This window comes from Thermobia domestica, chromosome 1 (genome assembly GCF_964235325.1).
Source record: "Thermobia domestica chromosome 1, izTheDome1.hap1.1, whole genome shotgun sequence".
Taxonomy (NCBI): domain Eukaryota; kingdom Metazoa; phylum Arthropoda; class Insecta; order Zygentoma; family Lepismatidae; genus Thermobia; species Thermobia domestica.
Window position 1 is genome coordinate 301,875,659 of NC_137454.1, and position 21,166 is coordinate 301,896,824.

At 35.6% G+C, this 21,166-nt stretch overlaps 2 protein-coding genes across 3 annotated transcripts in view; one reads left to right on the forward strand and one right to left on the reverse strand.

Annotated features, from left to right (window-relative positions):
- Positions 1-2,210: 2,210 nt before the first annotated feature.
- The window catches only part of LOC145661708 (NAD(P)H pyrophosphatase NUDT13, mitochondrial-like), a 33,534-nt gene continuing 14,578 nt past the window's right edge, over positions 2,211-21,166 (reverse strand). Inside the window, exons 2-5 of one of the 2 annotated variants that reach the window (XM_081727044.1) lie at positions 20,075-20,296; positions 18,529-18,772; positions 12,315-12,463; positions 2,211-8,635 (exon numbers count right to left, since the gene is read on the reverse strand). In XM_081727044.1, the coding sequence (XP_081583170.1) occupies positions 8,444-8,635; positions 12,315-12,463; positions 18,529-18,772; positions 20,075-20,296 (807 nt within the window). In that variant the 3' untranslated portion in view covers positions 2,211-8,443. The remainder of the gene's footprint in view (positions 8,636-12,314; positions 12,464-18,528; positions 18,773-20,074; positions 20,297-21,166) is intronic. The other variant, XM_081727041.1, reaches the window with a different exon arrangement.
- Positions 4,152-4,994, forward strand: LOC145680441 (E3 SUMO-protein ligase KIAA1586-like). Its single transcript, XM_081750977.1, has one exon. It carries the CDS (start codon positions 4,152-4,154, stop codon positions 4,992-4,994), a length of 843 nt encoding a protein of 280 aa, XP_081607103.1.

Below are 21,166 nucleotides of genomic sequence, written 5' to 3' on the forward strand. Positions count from 1 at the left end.
CATTTTCTCAAAAATGGCTCTAAGGATTTAATTTATATTTCATAAATCAATTTTTCAATTACAACTCTAAACTGGAATATAAGCAATATCTTTAGAAACAATCGAGAGGGGTAGTTTTCTCTTGGGTCAGTTTCTTTCGGACAATTTTATTTCATTCATAACCTGACAATATGATATCTCATTTGTCTTATAAAGAAAAAGTATTCTGAGTTTTTTTCAGACGATTTTCTCAAAAACAACAGGCGATTTTTGTTCAAATTTGATACATAAATATTTCATTAAAAACTCTATAATGTTACGAAGTGAACTTTGTGATGGACAAACACCGTGTGCGTAGGTTTTCTCGGGGTTCTCCCGTTTCCTCCCACTTTCTTCATTCCACCATTTCATTCATTATTCATCATCACCGTCTCCTTTAGCCTAACCGGCATAACCGTGGGACGTAAAACTCTTCATTTCATTTTCTATAATGTTACGTAAATTCCTCCTCACGATATATATAAGCAATGTAAATGCATAAGGGTGTCACTTGGATACGAACCTATAGCTTAAAAAGTAGCGCATTTTGGTAATTATGTGTTAGGTGAATGGTTAGTGTAAGGAAACGACCCTAAGTTTAAATCCCAACTTTTTTTTTAAGCTATGTTCATACTGTGCATTCCAAAAGTTCGTTTTTGAATTAAATGTAGTCGCAGTTAGTGCCGAAAGTTTTTTCAAATATATTTCTTATTACGTGCCTTTTCTTAACTTGCGATGTTTCAACTCTGATATTAAATCTTACAACCTTAAGTCATTTTCCTACGTCATATCATTAAGTTTTGCACAATAACGCGAGTCGGTTGGTAATAGAATATTTCATTGTTACTGTAATACATTTATGTATGTTCAGAAATTTTTGACCCAGAAAACAACGTACAGTGGACCGTACGACGCAACATGGACTCCTGGAGCAATTTGAAACGAATTTAGTATACTTATAAATTCTGAAAAATATAGACTATGGGTGGGGTTTCGTAATAGAATACGAAAGGTATTGGTATCGAATTCTTAGTTTTTGGGTTCGAAGAGATGAATACTGGCACCCTAAATGAGCGCTTCTCACTTCTTTTTAGCCATGCATAAATAGAAAATGATATTAAAATTAATTTTCTTTTCAAGTATGGTTTATTAAAAAAAAAAAAAAACTCCAACTTTATTGTTCAAGTATTTTCTACTTCTTAATTATAATTACATACGTATATTTTCTATTTATATATTATTCTATGTTATACATTTATTATTTGCATGTCTTATTGTTATTAATTTGGAGTTAGAATTTTTATGACGATTTCTATGCCGCGAACTGTACAGTATAAGTTTGATCAGTAGTAATGCTAGTAGGAATAGTAATAAGTCTTAAAAGCAACGGTGCTAATGAGATTTAAAAATGAAACTTCTGTTTCAAATTTGTGCCCCCAAACAGAAATGCCATTGGTTTGATTCCAGTTCAATCTGGTATCCCTAATTTGTCGAAATGGCCAATGGCCGACCCATATTATAACTCCCAACATAAAAACCACTAACAAAAGAATTTCCATGTGAGTCAAAATACAACCGTCGTGTCTTTACCAGGTATCAGGCAAAGACTACAAAATACTCACCGCAACCAATAAAGGAAAACGGAGATGTACAGAGACACTGCTATCTCAGATGATGCAATTTTTACTCACTCACATAATCGTATAAAGCGAACGAAGTTGTATCCTTTCATTGATTAGTACTCTTTTAATATTTTCAAGTAAGTTGTTGAATAGAACATTTCTGCTCCTGCAGCATTATTAGAAAAACCAAGAGTTCAGAACATTTGATTTATCCTGATAGTGTCCAGAAAATTGCTTCCTGAGGAGAGTTCTCACGGCAGTTTGCTAGCTGTCATCATCATTTCACCTCCAGTCATAATAATAGAACCCATTGATTCCATGCCTTAAAATTTTGAACTAAGTTGCTCTTTGTTTGCTACGTTTTAATGGATATAATTTGCAATTTAGAAAATGAAACAACAAAATTCAAAAATTAGGACTGAATTACAAATGGGTTGTATCTGTAAATACTTAGTTGTATTATGAATTCAATTTTTTCTGACTGAACGGTGACTGAATTAGCTTTCACCTATTTCAGTGTAACGACACAGGTAAATGCTACCTGCAATGGGTTAATTCAATGAAAATCAATTCCAACTGTAAAAATTTTTATTTATAACAGTAATAATACTTACAACTGAAAAAGTAACATGATTCTCAACAATTAACATTAACAAAAAGGCAATTAATACTTAATTTAGTATTAAAAGAAAAAAGTTTATTTTTTTAAGGTATAGCCCACAATTCTGAAGAAACTCGAACAAAAATAATCAAATGCATAACAACAATTTTTTTCTACTTAGCAACTTGTTAAAAGTGAACGCTATGTAGTCTATATATATATATATTCGATAGGAAGTTGTATATTATTTGGATATACAAGAAGCGATTATAAAATTTTCTTTTGTTATTTTCCTATTTTAAGATTAACAGATAAAATATCCAGAGTTCCCTTGAAGACTGTAAAAGAATTTTTAATTTAAAAGGGAAGGAAGAATATGTGGAATATTAAATGTCAACTACTGAAACCATCGCACACCTAATATTTGAATGGATATTTTATTGTGTTTAATGTACTTATTTTATGCGCTCCTGAACAGTCGGCATCATTATTCTGAGTTGTGACTAAAAGTTTTTTTTAGTGCAAGTGTTTAAAAAAGTTTTTTCACGGATCTTTTGCCTCAGAAAACGAGCTCTTTTTTTAAACATTACAGTTTTATGAAGAAATAACAGTTCATTTCACCTTTCTTTTTCTATTAGTGCACGAAAAAAAAAAAAATGATAACCGTATTCTGAAGAAAGAAAAGGTAAAAACAAAATCAAGAATCAACGAAAACTAGTCATTCGATAGGAAAGAAAAAGACAAATCAGTAAATGCAGTAGGTTTTTTCAATTCAGAAAGATAATCATCCAAAATTTCGGTATTTAAAAAAGCCGAATTTTTAATCGGAAAAACCTCCATCCCAATAAAGCCGGCATTTTACATTTTAAGTTGTGACTCATAAGTGCTATCACCAAGCAAGGAACCTATTACTGGACTAGTAAGATTAGGTTGGAGGTTTTTCTAACAGAGACTGCCAAATACAACAACAAATGAAGGCACTTCGTCGGGTAAGGTAAAACTGGCTGATGAAGTGAATACCGATATAGAAGTCCCACGAAAAAAAAAAAAAAAAAAAAAAATTAAATGTGATGCTAATAGTATCGTTTTCACAGTCGGGAAACGAGAGTAATGCAAATGTCGATGGTGGTTTGTTTTGAATTAGCCTATCTCGTTTTAATAGCTGGAAGAAGACCAGACCGTGGTTGGCAATGAACAAAATGAAATTAGTTATTTGTTCCGTATGCAGTGAAATTCGATCTCTTAAGGTAGATAGTATGGAACACGTACGTATCGACAATGCGTTTATAGACGGTGTAATCCCAAGAAACAATGACAAAATTGGTGATCATGGAAGATGCAAGTCCTACCTCAAGTGCATGGAAATAATGGATAATCGGAAGAAACAGCACATTGAGAAATCAATACAAAAAAAGAAAAAAAAAAAGAAAAAGCATGAGTCTATGGCAACTGCAAAATGAAGAAAAAATTAGAACAGCAGCAGCACTCATGCGTATTGCATATATGATTGCAAAAGAAAATCTGTCTTTCTTGACATATTCTTCTTTGGTTGAACTTCAGAGATTAAATGAAGTTTTCGTGGGAAATATGTTATATTTCAATCATGCGTGCAGAAACATGATAATGTTTATTGCCGAGCAAGTGAAAAAAAGTCTTGCTAAGTTTATTGTGGAGTCAGGAGAAAATTTTAGTATTTTAATTGATGAGAGCACATCATCATCTAATAAATCTTGTATGATAATTTATTTACATGTAGCTTTTGAATGTGTTGCGTGTAACTAATTTTTTGAAATTGTCTAACTTGACAACACTGCAGCAGAAGCTTGTTACAAACTTCATCTAACCATGGCATAACGGAAAACGTTCTGAAGAATCACCTTGTTGGCTTAGCAACAGATGGCGCGGCAGTGATGCAGGGTTGTTACAATGGACTTGCAACAAGATTACGTGAACTATTGAACGACGACTTAATTGTGGTTCACTATATGAATCATAAACTTGAGCTTACAGTGCAAGATGTGATTAAATCTGTCTCTGATGTGTATCATATGCAAGTATTTATGGATGCTTTATATTCAGTGTTTTCTCATAGCCCAAGAAACCAGAGACTACTTAAACAATTATCAGAACTATCAACAAATATTCTGAAATTGGGTCGTGTGTTTGGAGAACGTTGGATTGCATCTTCATTCAATTCTGTGCGGTCACTGTGGGAAAGTGACTTTGCATTGTGCAGTCTTTTGTCTAAATGTAGTAAAGATACATCCCGTCTGGTGCGTGAGAGATCGAAATTCGAGGGTTTAGTAAAGCTAACCAGCTGGTTATTCATCAGAGAATTTATATTAATCTATGATGTTCTTGAAATTTTGAAAGGTCTTTCGCTTTATTTGCAGAACAAAAGTGCATCTGCAATTGAAGCCAAACGAGAAATCGATTTGGTATATCAATCAATTTGCGTGTTAAAGACTGTTGATCCCCCGAGATCAAGAAATGTTCTTAATGAATTAGAGCAAAGAAACACATTCAAAGGAGTGTCCATCATTAAGCCTACTGCTAGTGATAAAACAAAATTTGACACTTTCCGATTGAAATTTCTTCAAACCCTTTTAGACAACATAAATTCCCGTTTTCCAAATAAAGACTTTTTCGTTGATGCTTCAGTGTTAAACCCTGCTTCTTGGCCTATTGATCAAAATGAACTAGCGTTCTTCGGAGACGACGCCATCCCTCGATTATCCAAATTGTTGAAATAGTCAATGAATGGAGTTTCCTTCGTAGTGAACAATCCTTCTTATATGCCTCCAGCTGTTCAGGAACTTAAGAAAGCTGTGCAAATAATACCGATATGAACTGCAGAATGTGAACGTGGGTTTAGTGCAATGAATCAAACATTGAATGATCTGAGGAATCGTATGCAGATCGTAACACTTATCAAGCTCCTTTTGTATCTATAAATGGTCCACCTTTGCGTTTGTTTAATGCCGAAAAATATGCAATAATGTGGATAAAATTGAAACGTCACAATGCTACAGACAATCCTACCGGGAAAGCAAGAAATGTCGAAGAATGTTCACATGCAACTCGCCTTTGCAACTAAATCGTAAGTAATGTTTTTCTTTTCTTTTTTTTAAAAAAAACTTTGGTTTGTTGTATGTACGTACTTTTTATATTACTCTATCTTTACTACATTTTCTGTTATTGTTTTGTTACTTTGATAATTGAATGTTTTGTTTAGCTAGATTTTGAATTTGAACATAATACTCTGATTAGAGGGGGCTCCAGGAAATATTTTTGGCCATCTCACAACTTTGAACCCCACTGTCCCTAATGTATATGCAAATGCACCACACATTATTATCCACCTATACCACCACTGGTAAATTAAGAAATCGAACCCTGCTAACACGTCTGCAACGGCGCGAACACTTCCGAGTGTCTGCTTCCTTTATGCTTTAAGATAATCTAAACACGATATTGGTGAACAGAACGAAATTTGACGAGCCAAACGGCGAATGTTGCGCTTATTCGCCATTCCTGGCCGAAATGCACTATTGATGTCTTTTGCGGCTTGTTGTGCACAATGTCCCTGTCTGAATTGGTACAGAAAAATTCCTCGCAATTGTGTGTTCTCCATGATGCACTGCCATAGACCATATTCAGTAACGAATGCACTGTCGCCTGACTGTCTGAATCCCTGACTATTTGCTGAACATGTACTGAGATTGTGACATTAGGCGCGTGATATTAGTCCATCTATGTTTTGTGTTGCTGAGGTGAGTTTCCTACCAAACATCAAACTGGACATTTCATTCGCACCAACCTAATACTGACGTCCCAAGCTGTATGTTTTTTTTTTCCCCTCAGATCCAGTAGTTTTCATTGTTAGATTACCGTTTCCGACATATCAACACTAGCATGCTTCCGTGAAATTGGTATGCTGTGAAAGAAAAGTCAATGGATATCCATTTGTATTAATTGAGAGAAAAATGGAAGACCTTATGCATAAATAGCGCACTCTGCGCTGTCAGATAGTACGAGAATGTACAACACAAGGAAATGACATAAATGCTTTTATCCTATCGTGTTAAGTATGAAGTGCAACCAAGGATTATTCTGTGACTGACTCATTTTCATACGTTAAGCTTTCCAAAGCTATCCTTTATTACAAATATTTTAACAAAGCCTGTCTATAGCAGCAAGATTTACTTTGATGCACCTCGGTTAAATGCTCTATGGAAAAACTTGTCACACTTGGAAGTATTTCTGTGAGGAATAGCGGAATCCTTATCATCTTTGAAAACGCAATTCAATATCATATTTATTAGCATTACCTTATTTAACTGACACTCATATCATCTCTTTATGAAGAACTGAAACGTTTAAGAAATTAACTTAAAATAATAACTATAGAATGGCAATCAGTCTGTTGGCAATGATTTGTATAAGCTATGACACTGCCAGTTACTTTATTTACGTTAAATTAACGGGCGCACAGTGCTCATTTTTGGCTCGAAGACTTTCAAATTCGATTACAACTCATGTGAATTCCTGGTGGATAACATTGTTTTCACTGGTACTCCTCACCTCCACTTCCTCATTCTATCCTTCTTTCACACACCTTCACTTACAACAATCGTATCTCTCCTCTAAACTGAAGGGGGTAACTACAGTGCATTAATCTCTAGAATTTACACTTCAAAATTTATCTTTACAATAAGCGCACAAATGAAGTAAAAGGGGGGAAAAAATCAAGTTGCCTGCTTTAAGACAGAACTAATACAGAGTAAATAATATACATTCAAACATATTCCAACATACAGGGTTATCATAAATGATTCATTGGTTTGAAAAGGCTATATTTTCAAAAGCATTACACGTACACACATCAAAGATATATGAAAAGAATCACAGACTCACCAAGTTTGTATTGTGTACTCCAGGTGGCAGCACCGAGTCCATTATCTTTCCGATCGGGTGAGCTAGTGTGACAGTACGAGGTTAGTACCTGTTGGAAATGAAGGGAAAGCAAGACGTCGAGTATCACATGAACGTGTGTTATGTCACCAAAGGGGCAGATAGTGGTGAACATTTGTAAAGGGTATATAAACTTGGTGAGATTGTGGTTCTTTTCATATATATTTCATGTGTGTAACACTTCTGAAAACATAGCCTTTTCAAAACGAATGACTCATCTATGCTAACCCTGTATATTATTGCATAGTTGTAAAACGAGTGATAGTATTTGTTACTAAACGTACCGAATATCAGACAGGTGTGCAATTAATTTCCGTACAGGATTATTACAAGCTTTATAAGTAAACATCATGGTTGTGTATTATTTCGACAGAAATATTGAACTTCGATAGTTAGAAAGCACAATCACACATGTTCTCTGTTTCAAATTTAAAAAAAGGAAAAAAAGTGAAAAGAAAAGAAAAAAGTAGTATAAAAAATAGCTATTGGAAAAGTCAGTCGTTGCTGACATTTTCGAAATATAAGTGACATGATTACATTAATTCTCAGTGTTGTTAACTTTTTTCAAAAGAAATATGTCAAGAATTGATACATAGTTACATCTTTGCAGAACGTATAAAATCCATTTAGGCTTGTACACTGAATTTCCAGTAGCCTAATCAACGCGCACATTTTATGGCTATTTCGCAGAAAATTGGACAATATGCTGATCAAAGTTTCACCATTTTTCACGAACTGAAATACTCGGGAGAGAATTGTAATTATAGTGAAAGATTTAACGACAGTTCCTCAGAGGCTTAATATCAACGTATTATTTTCCAATTACAATTCCAATTACTCCCCAATTACAAGCTATTTATCACAAAAACTTAGTCTAATTAAACTACATATTCTATTTTCAGGGATTTCCACCAGCCAAAGTGTAGTTAATCACATCTGGTGCTTATGGTCCCAGTCCACATCCAGTACAGGACATAACAATGTAAATTAACTGAATACATGTAAAAATAATACCGTTAAAACTAAGCGATCCTAGCTTTATTGTATGAATAAAATTTGGAAAAACTGATTTGTAAAGTTTATCGAGGAAAATCTTTTTCCATGCGAAGTAAAGAAAGTTCCACCGAACATTAGAAATTCAGGAGAGAGAGAGAGAGAGAGAGAGAGAGAGAGAGAGAGAGAAAAGACTTGATATTAACGTTTACAACACCGTAACGTTCAATTTTTCTTATGAATGGTATTGCCTCAACCACCATTCAATAAGGTCGTGTGCAATCGCTCCTTTTGGTGGGACCCAAATTACGTTTTTGTCTGTAATTCCTATCTGACTTGGAGAAGTTTTTACGCGCTTCAAAGCGTCTTGAAGTTGTACTGGATCAAACCACGAAGCATCTTCAAGCTCTGTATGATCGATTGAGATCTGAAAGAAGCAAAAATCAAATGTTAAATAAATTCTATGTAACTCTCTCAACAATATAAATTCGTAAGATGAATGTGTATTATGTATTATTAACAAACAATCAGCATTATCGTAGTTCATCCACAGAAATGGTTTAGAAATAACATGAAACGAACTTGCCTATTCGCTCCCCACGGTTTCGTTCATACACAATTGAACGATAAAATAGTTCATAGTTTAAGAGGATGCTATTCAGGGATGTCATTTAAGGCTATAGGAACACATATTATGTAGTCCCAGTTATGGGCGAAGGAATTTTTATTGGTATAGTACCTTTTGACATGATAAACTTTCCTCTACCATTTTCTATATACAACTACAAAGCACATACTTGGACAATTCACATTTCGTTTTTATGTTTACATATTTTGCTTGCAATTTGTTTTTCTACCGTGTTTGAGTTTTCCTTCATTACTCTTTTCACTCTCTTTTAGGACACAATTCACATGCACATGCAACACAAAAACAGAAAGTGATAGTTCTTTGTATTGCAGATCTAATCTGTGGTTGTAATTTTAGTTAAACTCCAGAATTGGTTAGTTTTCTTAAAATTCTTTTGGTTTTATATCTTTTTCTTTTTGATCATATTTTTTTTTTAGTATTAATTTTCTGTGCTTCCTGAGTTCCTCAATCACTTGTTTAGTAATAATTTCAAAATTATTCAAGTTTTTTTCTTTTTTTTTCCTCACAGATTTTCTTGCATATTGAGAAAGCGAAGCAACTCCCCCTCCCATTTTATATATATATATATATATATATATATATATATATATATATATATATATAAACGTTTATTCTTGTGTTCAATCCCGAAATAAAACTGTAGTCAAAATTGGTCCCGTACCCAAAATATTCCTCCTCAACCGCATACAAATTTCGCAAGGTTCCATTAAGCGAAAAAGTTCTCTATGCCATACTCTATCCCACCCAAAGAACATAGATCACTGGTCAGTACTGTGTACAACTTTTGGAGAAGTGATTGCTTCCTGCATTGCAAGAAAATCGACCAAAGTTCACGTTTTTCCTGCACTGGAACAATGCAACGCCGCACAGAGCTGACATTGTCCTCTTTTTAGCACACACACACCGAATTTATCCTACATCCATCATAATCCCCAGATCTTGTTCCCTGTGACTTCTAGCTGTTTCCCAAACTTAAGGATTCCTTGCGGGACAGACATTTTTCATCCAGAAGTTTCCTCGGAAGTGTTTTATACTAACGTGTAAGATATCCTCCCCGAAATGACTTCAAGATGCTTTTTGAAGGAGTATACACGATGTGTGGAAGTGGACGGAGATTACGTTGAAAATTGACGGAATCGTCTCACTCAAATATTGAACATGACCAGAGTTAGATGTAAACAGCACGTACTTTTGGTACACCTCGTACTTTTTAAGCACCACAAAACTTCATTTTTCTCGATTGTTTCTAAAATTACGTATGAGAATTTACCCTCAAGCATGCCATTTTCTTCAGTTTGATGTGTTCTCTCGATTGATACGTGTCTTATCTTCAATTACAGTCTAAGTTTACAGTTAAACTAAAATTAAAGTTTACGACCTAATCAGAATTTTGGGTTATATATAATTAACCATACTGTATATTGTCACATCACAAAACCATGAATGAGAAACGCCAAATTGCCGTTTTTAAGCCATGAAAAGTTGAGAAAGAGTTGACCCAAGGGTGTCATATGAACTTTCTATTTATTTCCACTTATGCACACTCATGTCCAAAATTATTGTCGCATATCTATAATTGTCTTCTTGTAAGAATATAATTTGATAATGATTTTGCAGGGTACTTTTAATACTGATACTATATGTATAATCGGGAAATGTATATTTGTGGTAAATTTCATAGGAAAAAAAATATAAATACAAAAATTAGAATGAGTAAAACAAAAATGTTGCTAAATGGACAAGAAAGTTTTATTTTCGCCTTATTGTTCTTATTTACTGCTCTTTTGACATGAAATTTGTCACATACATGTCTTTGTCGATTATACACATTAACATTATAAGAAATACTGGGCGAATTCGTTACCAAATTATATTCCTAGAATAACATATTTATAGACATGCGACAATAATTTTGGACATGAGTGTACAGCTATACGAAATATGAGATCCAACATGATTGTTACAGGGTACCAAATATGACCACATATGGAATTCTGCCATTGTTTGCACTTGAATATCTCTGGTGGGGAAGTGCAAAAGTTCTGAAACGTACGCTAAATGATCTTTAGTTCATATTGTAAACAGCCTGAATTTGGTAGTGTAATATCTTAAAGAAGATTCAAACGGTTTTGGGACTATCGAAACACCTAAGTGAATCTAAGAATTTCGAAAAGTAAAAATTCATATTATCTACTAAAGTTCAACCTTAAGCGCTAAAGAAATTCTTTTTACCGAACACAAGAAGAAGAACGAAAGAAAACAAAATGAATTAAGAAGCGGCTCAAGAAGTAATCCGGAGGACTATACGAAGAAGCAAACAGTGGGACCAGCGAAATATACGGCAGTAAAATAATAACCTTTGATGCATCACACAGATAATAACAGTCCTCTTTTAAATAATAATTTTAACTCCTACTTCATTAGACACAATTCTTTGAAGAAAGGATTTACACAATTCTGTTTTCCATCTACGATCATACTTTTTGAAAACGATTGCTCCAAGTTTCTTTGCAATGTATCTGTTATTTTATTTTATTTATTTTTTATTTATTTATTTTTTTACATCATATACCTTTGTGTTTTTCAGCACTAAGTCTCCTTAGTTTTGATACTAACGACATTCCTAATATAGAACATTTCATTTGTTTCTTTCAAGTTAGATTCTGCAGTTGCAAGTTAATCTTATTCGATTCAATTTTACGACTATGGCTATTTAAAATGCTCTTTCCAATTACAAACTTTAATAACTCACGTTTATTAACACACACATATACTTGGAAGTGATATCAAATGAAAGAGAAACTTAAAAAGTTTTTCTTTTGTTTGTTTGTTTCATTCCACACTTTTTCAGATTACAGGTATTCAATGTTAGCCTCTTTCGTAACTCGATACACATCAAGCCTATAGTCAAATTCCTGCCAAACACGTTGTAGCATTTCGCGATCGACGGATAACACAGTGTCTGTAATGCGCCCTCGAAGACCATTTACAGTGGCTGACAGAGGTGGCTTGTAGACTTTTTCTTTCACAAAACCTCACAGAAAGAAGTCACACGGGTACGTTCAGGGGAACGTGGAGGCCAAGAAAACAGCTCTTCATCCTTACGACCTGCACGTCCAATTCATTTGTGTGGTAATCTTCTGCTCAGCTCACTTCTGACATTTCTATGTAAATGTGGTAGTGCCCCATTCTGCTGAAAAATAAAATCCTTATGTTCCTCTTCTAGCTATGGGAATAGTCATGTCTGGAGCATGTGTAGGTACGAGAGTCCTGTCATATTATATACAACTTTTTCTGGGCTTCTGTTTCATTTGATATTACTTTCATGAATGTATGTGTTTAGAAACGTGAGTTTTAAAATTGGGAATCGGGAAGATCATTATGAATAGCCTTGCATATATTTTACTAGGCTCGTGATCTGCTTAAAAATTCAACAATACCTTTTTTTACTGCTTACCTCTTCGTTATTGACTACTGCTATGGAACCAATCATTAACCGACTCGCAGGCAATGCCCAATGTTGAGATGCAACATATTGAACGCGAACTACCTCCAAACCAACTTCTTCTGCCACTTCTCTACGGACGTTTTCTTCTACTGACTCCCCTGAAAATTCAAATATGTCATAAAAAAAATAGTCCTTAGGAAACTTATATCAAGGTTGTTGTATATATAAGTCTTCTTTTCCGGCGAAAGTAGTACGCTTTCCCGGCCACCAGATGCTCTTTGCTCTTTTTACCGCCTTTAGCGAGTATAACGAAAAGCTTGTAGTGATCACTTTGAAACTCTGGAGGAAAACAAGGGCTTACAAAGAAATGTATACACAGTGCTGAGGGCTGAAGATAGAGAGAGGCTGAGGAAGGGAGGAGATTCCAAGGAGGAAGGGAGTTATTTTCTATTATTTTCAGAATGTTGACCAGAGGTGCGACAACCTATCCTCTTTCCGGCCATTTAGGACTGTTCCCAACTAACAAAATGCCGCTTATCACAAACTACAATTCATTGTCCGTAAAGGTATATTAATAGTATAAAAAACATACATTTATTGTAAAGAATGTAAGCTAGCTTCTACGGCATTTGCATGTCTATCTGCTCCACAATTACCTGTACAAAATTTATCTGATTTTGATGCAATATGATCTCGTATGTGTATGTGTGTGCTTTGCTTCAAAATCACCCCCACTGCTTTCGACTAAAATCAGTAGGAAGTGAGAGAATGAAAATATTTGAAGTTATCCTCAGCATTAACAAATATAATAATAATAATAATAAAAATTACGATAATTCGTCAAAAAATTCGATTTTAATAAATATAGTATGCCTATTTATGTTCTTTGAGAAAAATCTTTGTTTTACGTCCCACGATTATGCCGGCTAGGCTAAAGGAGATGGTGATGATGAGAAATGAATAAAATAGTGGAATGAATAAAGCATAGATGTTCATTTTACTCCGACCTCACTCACCCTCGCTCTCGCAGTGGCAGTTGGTCCTCGCCTTCGTTCACCCTCGTCCTCGCAGTGACAGTTAGCCCTCGCCCTCGTTCACCCTCACCCTCGTGCTGGAAACTTGTCCTCGCCCTCGCAAAGGAAGTTGTCCACCCTCGCGCAGCCTCGCCCTCGCCTTCGAGCTGTAAACATATTCTCGCCCTCGCGTAGGGAGTTGTCCATCACCCTTGCACACCCTCGCCTTCGCAGTGAAAGTTGGCTCTCGCCCTCGCTCCCATACTGGAAACTTCTCCTCGTCCTCGCGAGGTCCTCCCTCGTGAAGATCAGATCCTCAAATTTCCAGGATATTTGCTGAATTATTTCTTTAACATACGTCCTAAACAAAGAAAACTAAACATACCATCGTATAACTTACTACGGATCACCTAAAATGGAACAAATCATTGACTACTCCACGCTTAATATTTCCATGAATATGTTCACATAAAATTTGAATAGTTTCCTTTACATCTTTCGATGCAAACTAGTGCTGCCCATGAGACGAGACGAGAAATAAGGTTTATCATCTCGTTTCATAAATTTTATTAGAAGTCTCCTCTCGTTCTAATTCTCGGAAACTCCTTTATTGTCTCGATTCTCGAGGACTCACTTCTCGTCTCGTTCTGTAAATTTACGTACAAAATGTATTCCTTTATCTGGAGGTTCTCAGAATCCTTCTGCGTCACGAGAGTTGTAAAAAGGGTGTATCTAACAGCATTTAAACCATATATATTATTGGAATATATTGTGATTTGAATATCTTTAAAAGCTCATAAATAGTGTTTGAGACCTAAGACTTGAGTGAACTAGTGTTGCTCATTTGACTCGAAAAAATCCAAGAAATGCGTATTGGTTGGTGAATAAGTAGTATTGTCTATTGTCTAATAATAATAAAAAAGATAAGAACATGTGTCCGACCGAACTTTATTACTACTGCAAAAAACTAATTAAGAAATTATCATATTTAATGTATTTTAGCAGGACAATATGTCTTCAAACACATAATTAAAAGTAGAGGCTGCTCCTGAGGGAAGTCATAAAGCTAAAAATTTAAAGCTTTCTTGCTTCAAAGTAAGGGGGGGGGGGCGGTAATCTAATGGACTTAAAAGGTGCAGGACTCGATTGGGAATACTATTGCGCGACCCCAGATTCCCAACTAACCTGCATATACTATATTGCCCCAAGAGAGAGAGAGAGAGAGAGAGAGAGAGAGAGAGACACACACACACACACACACACACACACACACACACATATATATATATATATATATATATATATATATATATATATATATATATATATATATATATATATATATATATATATATATATATATATATATATATATATATATATGTATGTATATGTGTATGTGTGTGTGTGTGTGTGTCTTTGAGCATATAAAACTTGGTTTTGGGTAGGAGAAGATAAAAAAAACACAATGAAATCGCACCGAGGCTATACCATCCGCATATTCATGGATGTATCATATTACTTAATATCTATTTTTACAACAGAAGTTGGAAATGTAAAGAAATAAACTAGTACTCAATTAACTTCAGGACGTATTGCTTGGTTCCAGAAACAATACAAACTATTCATTTAATAATTAGGCGCGAGCCTGAGCCAAACTGAGAGAACTGAGCCCGAGCACGAGCCCAGTTCAAAGAAATGTGCCCGAGTGAATGCGAGCTCAGTTGAGAGAAGTGAGGGCGAACCCAGTGCAAACTGGCCATCTATGAAAAAAAGACATTCCGTCAAATCTTTTTAAATCTGACTCTTTAAACATGACAGTGTAGACACTTTTTATCCAAAAGATCTCTACTACAGGCAGGGCAACAATGAGGCACACTTGCTTCTAAACGTAGAGCCATTTCTATCCGGAAACATTCATGAGAAACATGTAAATATTATATATTCATTTGCATTATTATTTTTAATAATTATGTGGAAGTACACAAGAGAAATTGTCTACTGCAATTAAATGAAAGGAAGAATATAACCAATCTATAATCTTGCTATGACATCAACTTTTCATCTAGGGGACATGGCAAATCTTATTTTAAATATTATATTTCTCCAAAAATGGTCAAACACCAAATTCAAAATAGTTGTTGTTAAGGAAGCTTGTCCTCCTCCCTCGCATACCCTCGTTCTCGCGAAGGAAATTGTTCCTCGCCTTCGTGCACTCTCGCCCTCGCAGTGACAGTTGGTCCTCGCCCTCGTTCACCCTCGCCATCGGGAAGGGAGTTGTCCATCACCCTCGCTCGCCCTCGTGTTGAAGACTTGTCCTTGCCCTCGCTGTCGAAACTTGTCCGTGCCCTCGTTCACCCTCGCCCTCGCAGTGACAGTTGGCCCTCGCCCTCGTGTTGGGAATTTCTCCTTGCCCTTGCGCACCCTCGCCATCGCTGTCGAAACTTGTCCTCGCCCTCGCGTCATTGTGGGCGAGGGGATTTGAGGGTGAGGATGCCCTCGAGAGGGCCACCCTCGCGAGGGTGAACATCTCTAGAATAAAGTGGGAGGAAACGGGAGAACTCCGAGAAAACCCATGCACATGGTGTTTGTCCACCACAAAGTTCACTTGGCGCGAGCTGGGATGGAACTAGAGATCTCATGCACCAAATGCGAATGCTCTATCACTAAGCCACCACGGCTCTGTGTTCTTTGAGAGTTTCTTATAATATCCACTGCTTGCAGTAAAAGTATGTTTCTTCAATACTTGCGCAAGAAAAATCTTGCTTTGTTGCTTCAATACTTGATTTTGGAGCAACAAAGCAAGAAATTAGACTTCTCTAAAACTGTTTTATACAAACTATGAGTGGTTTTAAACAAATATTCGACCTTCTTTTTTAACATTTTTTTTAATAATCTGAATGTCAAACAAAGGAATAATGAAACAGAAACTTATTTTTTAGTTTATTCATTCTTATTATCAAATTTACTCAACTCCTTAGTTTTAATACCCTTAGAAATACTATGCCCAAGTTCCTGCCAATCGATTAATAAAATTAGAGCTTCAGTAAGTACAAAAGGTATTTTGTTAACAAACTTTCATTAAGTGGCATTTATCAAGTGTTTTGTGAATTTAATGAATCGCATATTAGCATGACAAAAGGAATTTTAATACTGGAGTTAAGGAGCACATCAAGAAATCTAAAAATGATCAAGACGCGATTTCTGGACTTTCAAAACATCTACGAAATTCTAAACCAGGGTGTCTACTAAAATTCCAAAATGAAATATAGTGACCTTTTCTTTTCCAAACCACAAAATTTAGTAACATTCTCAAGAGCGATTTGGGCCAAATTTTCATGCATGCGATAGAAGCGTGCTTCGCTTGTAATTTGGTACCGTCTAAAGCAGACCATGGACATTTTTGGTGGTAAATTTTGGTTTTATAGAACAAAATTTTCCAGTTTATACTTATATTTGTACAGATAAAACAGAAATCGTGACCCAAAAGCTAAATTTCATGACTTTTTCTTGACTTTCATGACCGTTTTCTGATTTCGTGACTTTTTCATGACTTTCGTGACCGATAGACACCCTGTAAACGTATAATTCAGGATATCTTCATATTACATTGTGTCACCTCTCAAAATGACACAAATGTATTTGAGGCCTATTATATTAAAGTTAAGAATCCAGATCTCTACGGAAAAAGGAAATCCTGATAGAAGTTGGGAAGGCATTATTAACAATTTTATCAACAAAAACCAACCAATTCACGAACGTAAAGTTAGAAATCATAATTCATATATAGGAGATTGAGGAAAATAATACAAAAAATCATGCACAGCTGTCGTTTTTGCTCTTTGTAAGCGTCTGTCAGCATTTATGGCACTCGTCTCGCACACAGTTTGTGATAACCCAGCTTGTCAGTCATAATTCGGTGCCCTGTTTTCGAAGACAATTCTGAACAATCTTTGGCGAGTTCAGTTATTGTGAACCTGCGTTTGGATTGCACTTTCTCGTTCCACCAGATCGTCCGTCTGAACACTAGTCCTTCCGTGGTATGCTCATCGTCACGAATAAACGAACGCCCTTCCCAAAACTCTCTCTACAATTGCCTGATCCCTTCATCATTACTGGCGGACGTAAATGGCACACAACTCCCGATGGATATCAGCTGCATTCCGTTCTTTAGTGTTCAGAAATCGTATGCCAGATCTCACTTCATATTTGGCGTGATTCTGTATTACGGCAGCCATTTCATCTTACTGCTACTCGCATACGCAACTCCACTCGGACGTTTCTATCTCTGTTGTAAGCACAGAATACTAGGGCATTCTCCCGTGGATGCTCAATTTCATCAGTGTTGCCACCGCCGCGTAAAAAATTATCAGCTTTTTGTTGTTGTTGACATGCGATTCATATTAATCTAACCTACTGGATCAGCTCCACGAGGCAGTTAAGACGAAACACCGCTGAAAGTTGTCCAAAGGAATTATCATTTGTTCCCAAACTTGAAACACCTCAAGCGATATCATTTTCAGAGCAATCCTGACGTCAAACATGTTGCAAAGACCTAGTTCCAGACCCAACCAAAAGATGTTTGTAAAGGTTACGAGTATAAAAGGTACATCGCTGTGCGAAGTGCAGAGTCTCAAGGAGGAGGAGGAGGAGAGAGAATAGGTTGAATAACTGTAATTTTATCCTTCTAGTTCTACTCTTTCTGGACAAACCTAGGATCTTTTCTGTATCCCTTCGTACGTATCTTAAAATTAGATATTAAAATCATCCATCATCCAGAATGACAATGTACTAGCCGCACTAGTCTACCGCTTTTATTGAGATCAGTGTGTCGTCAGTCGACAAGTGCCGAATCTCATCACGACTTAGATGGGTGACCGCTGGAGTAAATCGCATGGCGTGTGGCAAGGTGACGCGATAACTGGGAATCTTCCTGAAAGGAAGAGCAGTGGAGTGCTGTCAAGAAACCCAGTAACAATGGCAACGCGATCAGCAACGTACTAACCATGAATATGTCAATTTCAAATCCTCGGCTGATCGAATTTCAGGTTTCGGGGGAGTTTTCATCTCCATAATACGCAATTTCATTTTGAAATAGCGAGACTGATATCTTCACATAGACAGAACTGCTAATTCGGAATAAATATAGGGCAAATATTAAACATATTATATTACTACGTATAACTAGAGAACAGCGTATTTTCGCTTACCTGTTTCAATGAAACCAGCTACACAAGTGTACATTCCAGGCGGATGTTTCGGTTGCCGTACTAACAATGCTTTACTGTAATTTTCATTTGTAACAACAGTAATTCCTACAGGTGAAATCACTGGATAGTGAACTTTTCTACATGAAGGACACTTCTTGTTTAGAGTACTATTTTTGGACAATAACGAACTTCCACAACGTGAGCAGAACTTGGTACTTTGTCTCCATTTCAACAAAGATCTACTCTAAAAAGAAAGTAATATATTTACACATTGTACACACGTTAATTTATTTTTAATGCAGCAAATACAATAGTCAGTTATACAGTAGATCACAATAGCTACAAATATAGAATTGTCAGGAAACGCACATATCCACCATACATTCTTTTGTTAATAATCTAACACATAAAGAATCGTATCTTCCTTAAAACTACCAGCAGAGTTTAAGGAACACGAACCTTTTACACTACAGAAACAAAAGAATTCAAATGGGTATTATCCTGAACCAACTGCAATTCAGTCAACGCTATATTACTCACCTCTCCATATGAGAAAATGAAACAAAATCTTTTGGTTTTGCGTTCCAGGAGACGAATGATTAATGAAAGAGAAACGAGAGAACCGTAGAAAAATGAACATGATGTTATCTACTGTAAGCATTTTTGTCTTGCTATCGAACCAGGAATCTCTAGCGCCATAGGTGAGCACTCTACGTCTATATGTAAAAGAAAAATATACGCAGTGTTGCAAATTAAGGACGTTACAATATCATAACGATACAAACATTGATTTTCTTTACACAGTAATAACCCAAATGAGATAGACGGGGCAATGCACATAAAAAAAAAAAAAAAAAACTTTAGCCTAATACTATGACCATGATATGACAGATTCGAATGAATGCAAACAAAGTTAGAAGGATTGCGAAAAACTGCTTAAATAAGCACATCATCCAATCACAGAGATGGTTTTCAATGAATGTGAAGATCACAATGCCATTTACAGCAATTTGATATCTCAAACCATTCTGGAGATATGATAAAAACTGTTAAATTTGTATCGCTGCTTAAAATCTGGTAATTCCAAGAACTTATTGTAATTACACCCCCCCTAAATAGTGCTGTTGTAATGTTATAGAAGCAAAGTAAATAAAAAGAATGTTTTACAAAGTATACGCAATTTTAAGTAATACATAATTTTTCCATACCTCCCAAATGGTCTCTGCAAACGACTTCACGATCTTTTTACGATGTCTATTAGAACCTGTCAATTAAGAATGTGTACTTTGACGATAACAACACTTCGATACGAATTAAATTGTATTGCAAGTGAGAATAACGGTTTTACATCATATTTCCATTAATATAAAATATGTCAAAGTTACTATGGTTCTGTTGCCAAAATCAACAGAACAACCCGGTAAGTTATTAAGACTTTAGAACATCACAATCGCTGTCCATCTTGTAATGAACAAAGGTTTGTTTAAAAGTGTTAAAGTCAGCAGAAGTATTCTGAAAGAATAAAATGAACTATCGATAACATTACCTGTGAAACAAGGTCCGCTTCTTTCGGTAATAACATGAAAAGTGAATATCTTATATCAACAAAAGTTCCATTCATCTTTTGTGCCAAATCACCACTCTCATACTGCTCGTGCACACTCTCTGGTAAGACGACGGCAAATCTACATCGGTTCTCTTTGTTGATGTCCACAAATATCGAATATTTTGAAATATCAGGACAAACTGTGGATACATCTGAAAAACACTTGAAAATATGAACACACACATAATATATAGTATGATTACAAACTAGACCAACTTTTATTAGTAGTAAAATGCCAAAGGACATTAGACCCATACACAGACTGTTAACGAGTCAAATCTTACCACCATTACAAAGGATGATCATCAATTTGCCATCGCCTTCAGGAGGAAGAAGAAAATTTATGGGCTCTTCAATTAAATAACGTAACCAGTAAGTTGACCTTCAAGAAAAACATTTTCTTTGTTCGCAAACTATACAAAGTAGTATGAAAAAGTTAAGATTTACATACTAGTTCTCTCTAAGCCTCCGTGTCGTCTGCAAATTACCTGCACGCTAGCAATTTTGTACGTAAGACATATACTGGATATGTAATAATGCATTGACAAACTCGTTGACATTTTTCCTGTAATAGTTTTGTCTCGCAACAGAATTTAAATAATGCTTTAAAAGTGCAAAATCAGCAAAGGCCCCACAGGTGGAGGGAAATGCACGTTTTTCCGCCACTGCCAATGTGATTTTCTTCATGCAAAGCTCTGAAGCCGCTATTGCTTTAACCCTGCATAAGATTTCAGCACATTAGTTACCACTACATACTATACTCTTTATCTTCTAGAGCTCTTTTCCATTACAATTTGCATCAAAGTTTACCAATGTGTGATCAAGAATTATTTTTAATATTGCTGAGCTTCTGCTAAGCAGAATTTTAAACGCGCGTGACTTGTTTGCTTGGTTCTTTGTTTTATTCCCAATGGGAGTAGCGAATTCTTTTGGAGTTATCCCAGCATCATGAGGCAACTGGAGAACTGAATTAAGACGTAGAGAACTCCTGCCCAGAAAGCCAGAAATAATGATTTGGAAACCAATGTGCTG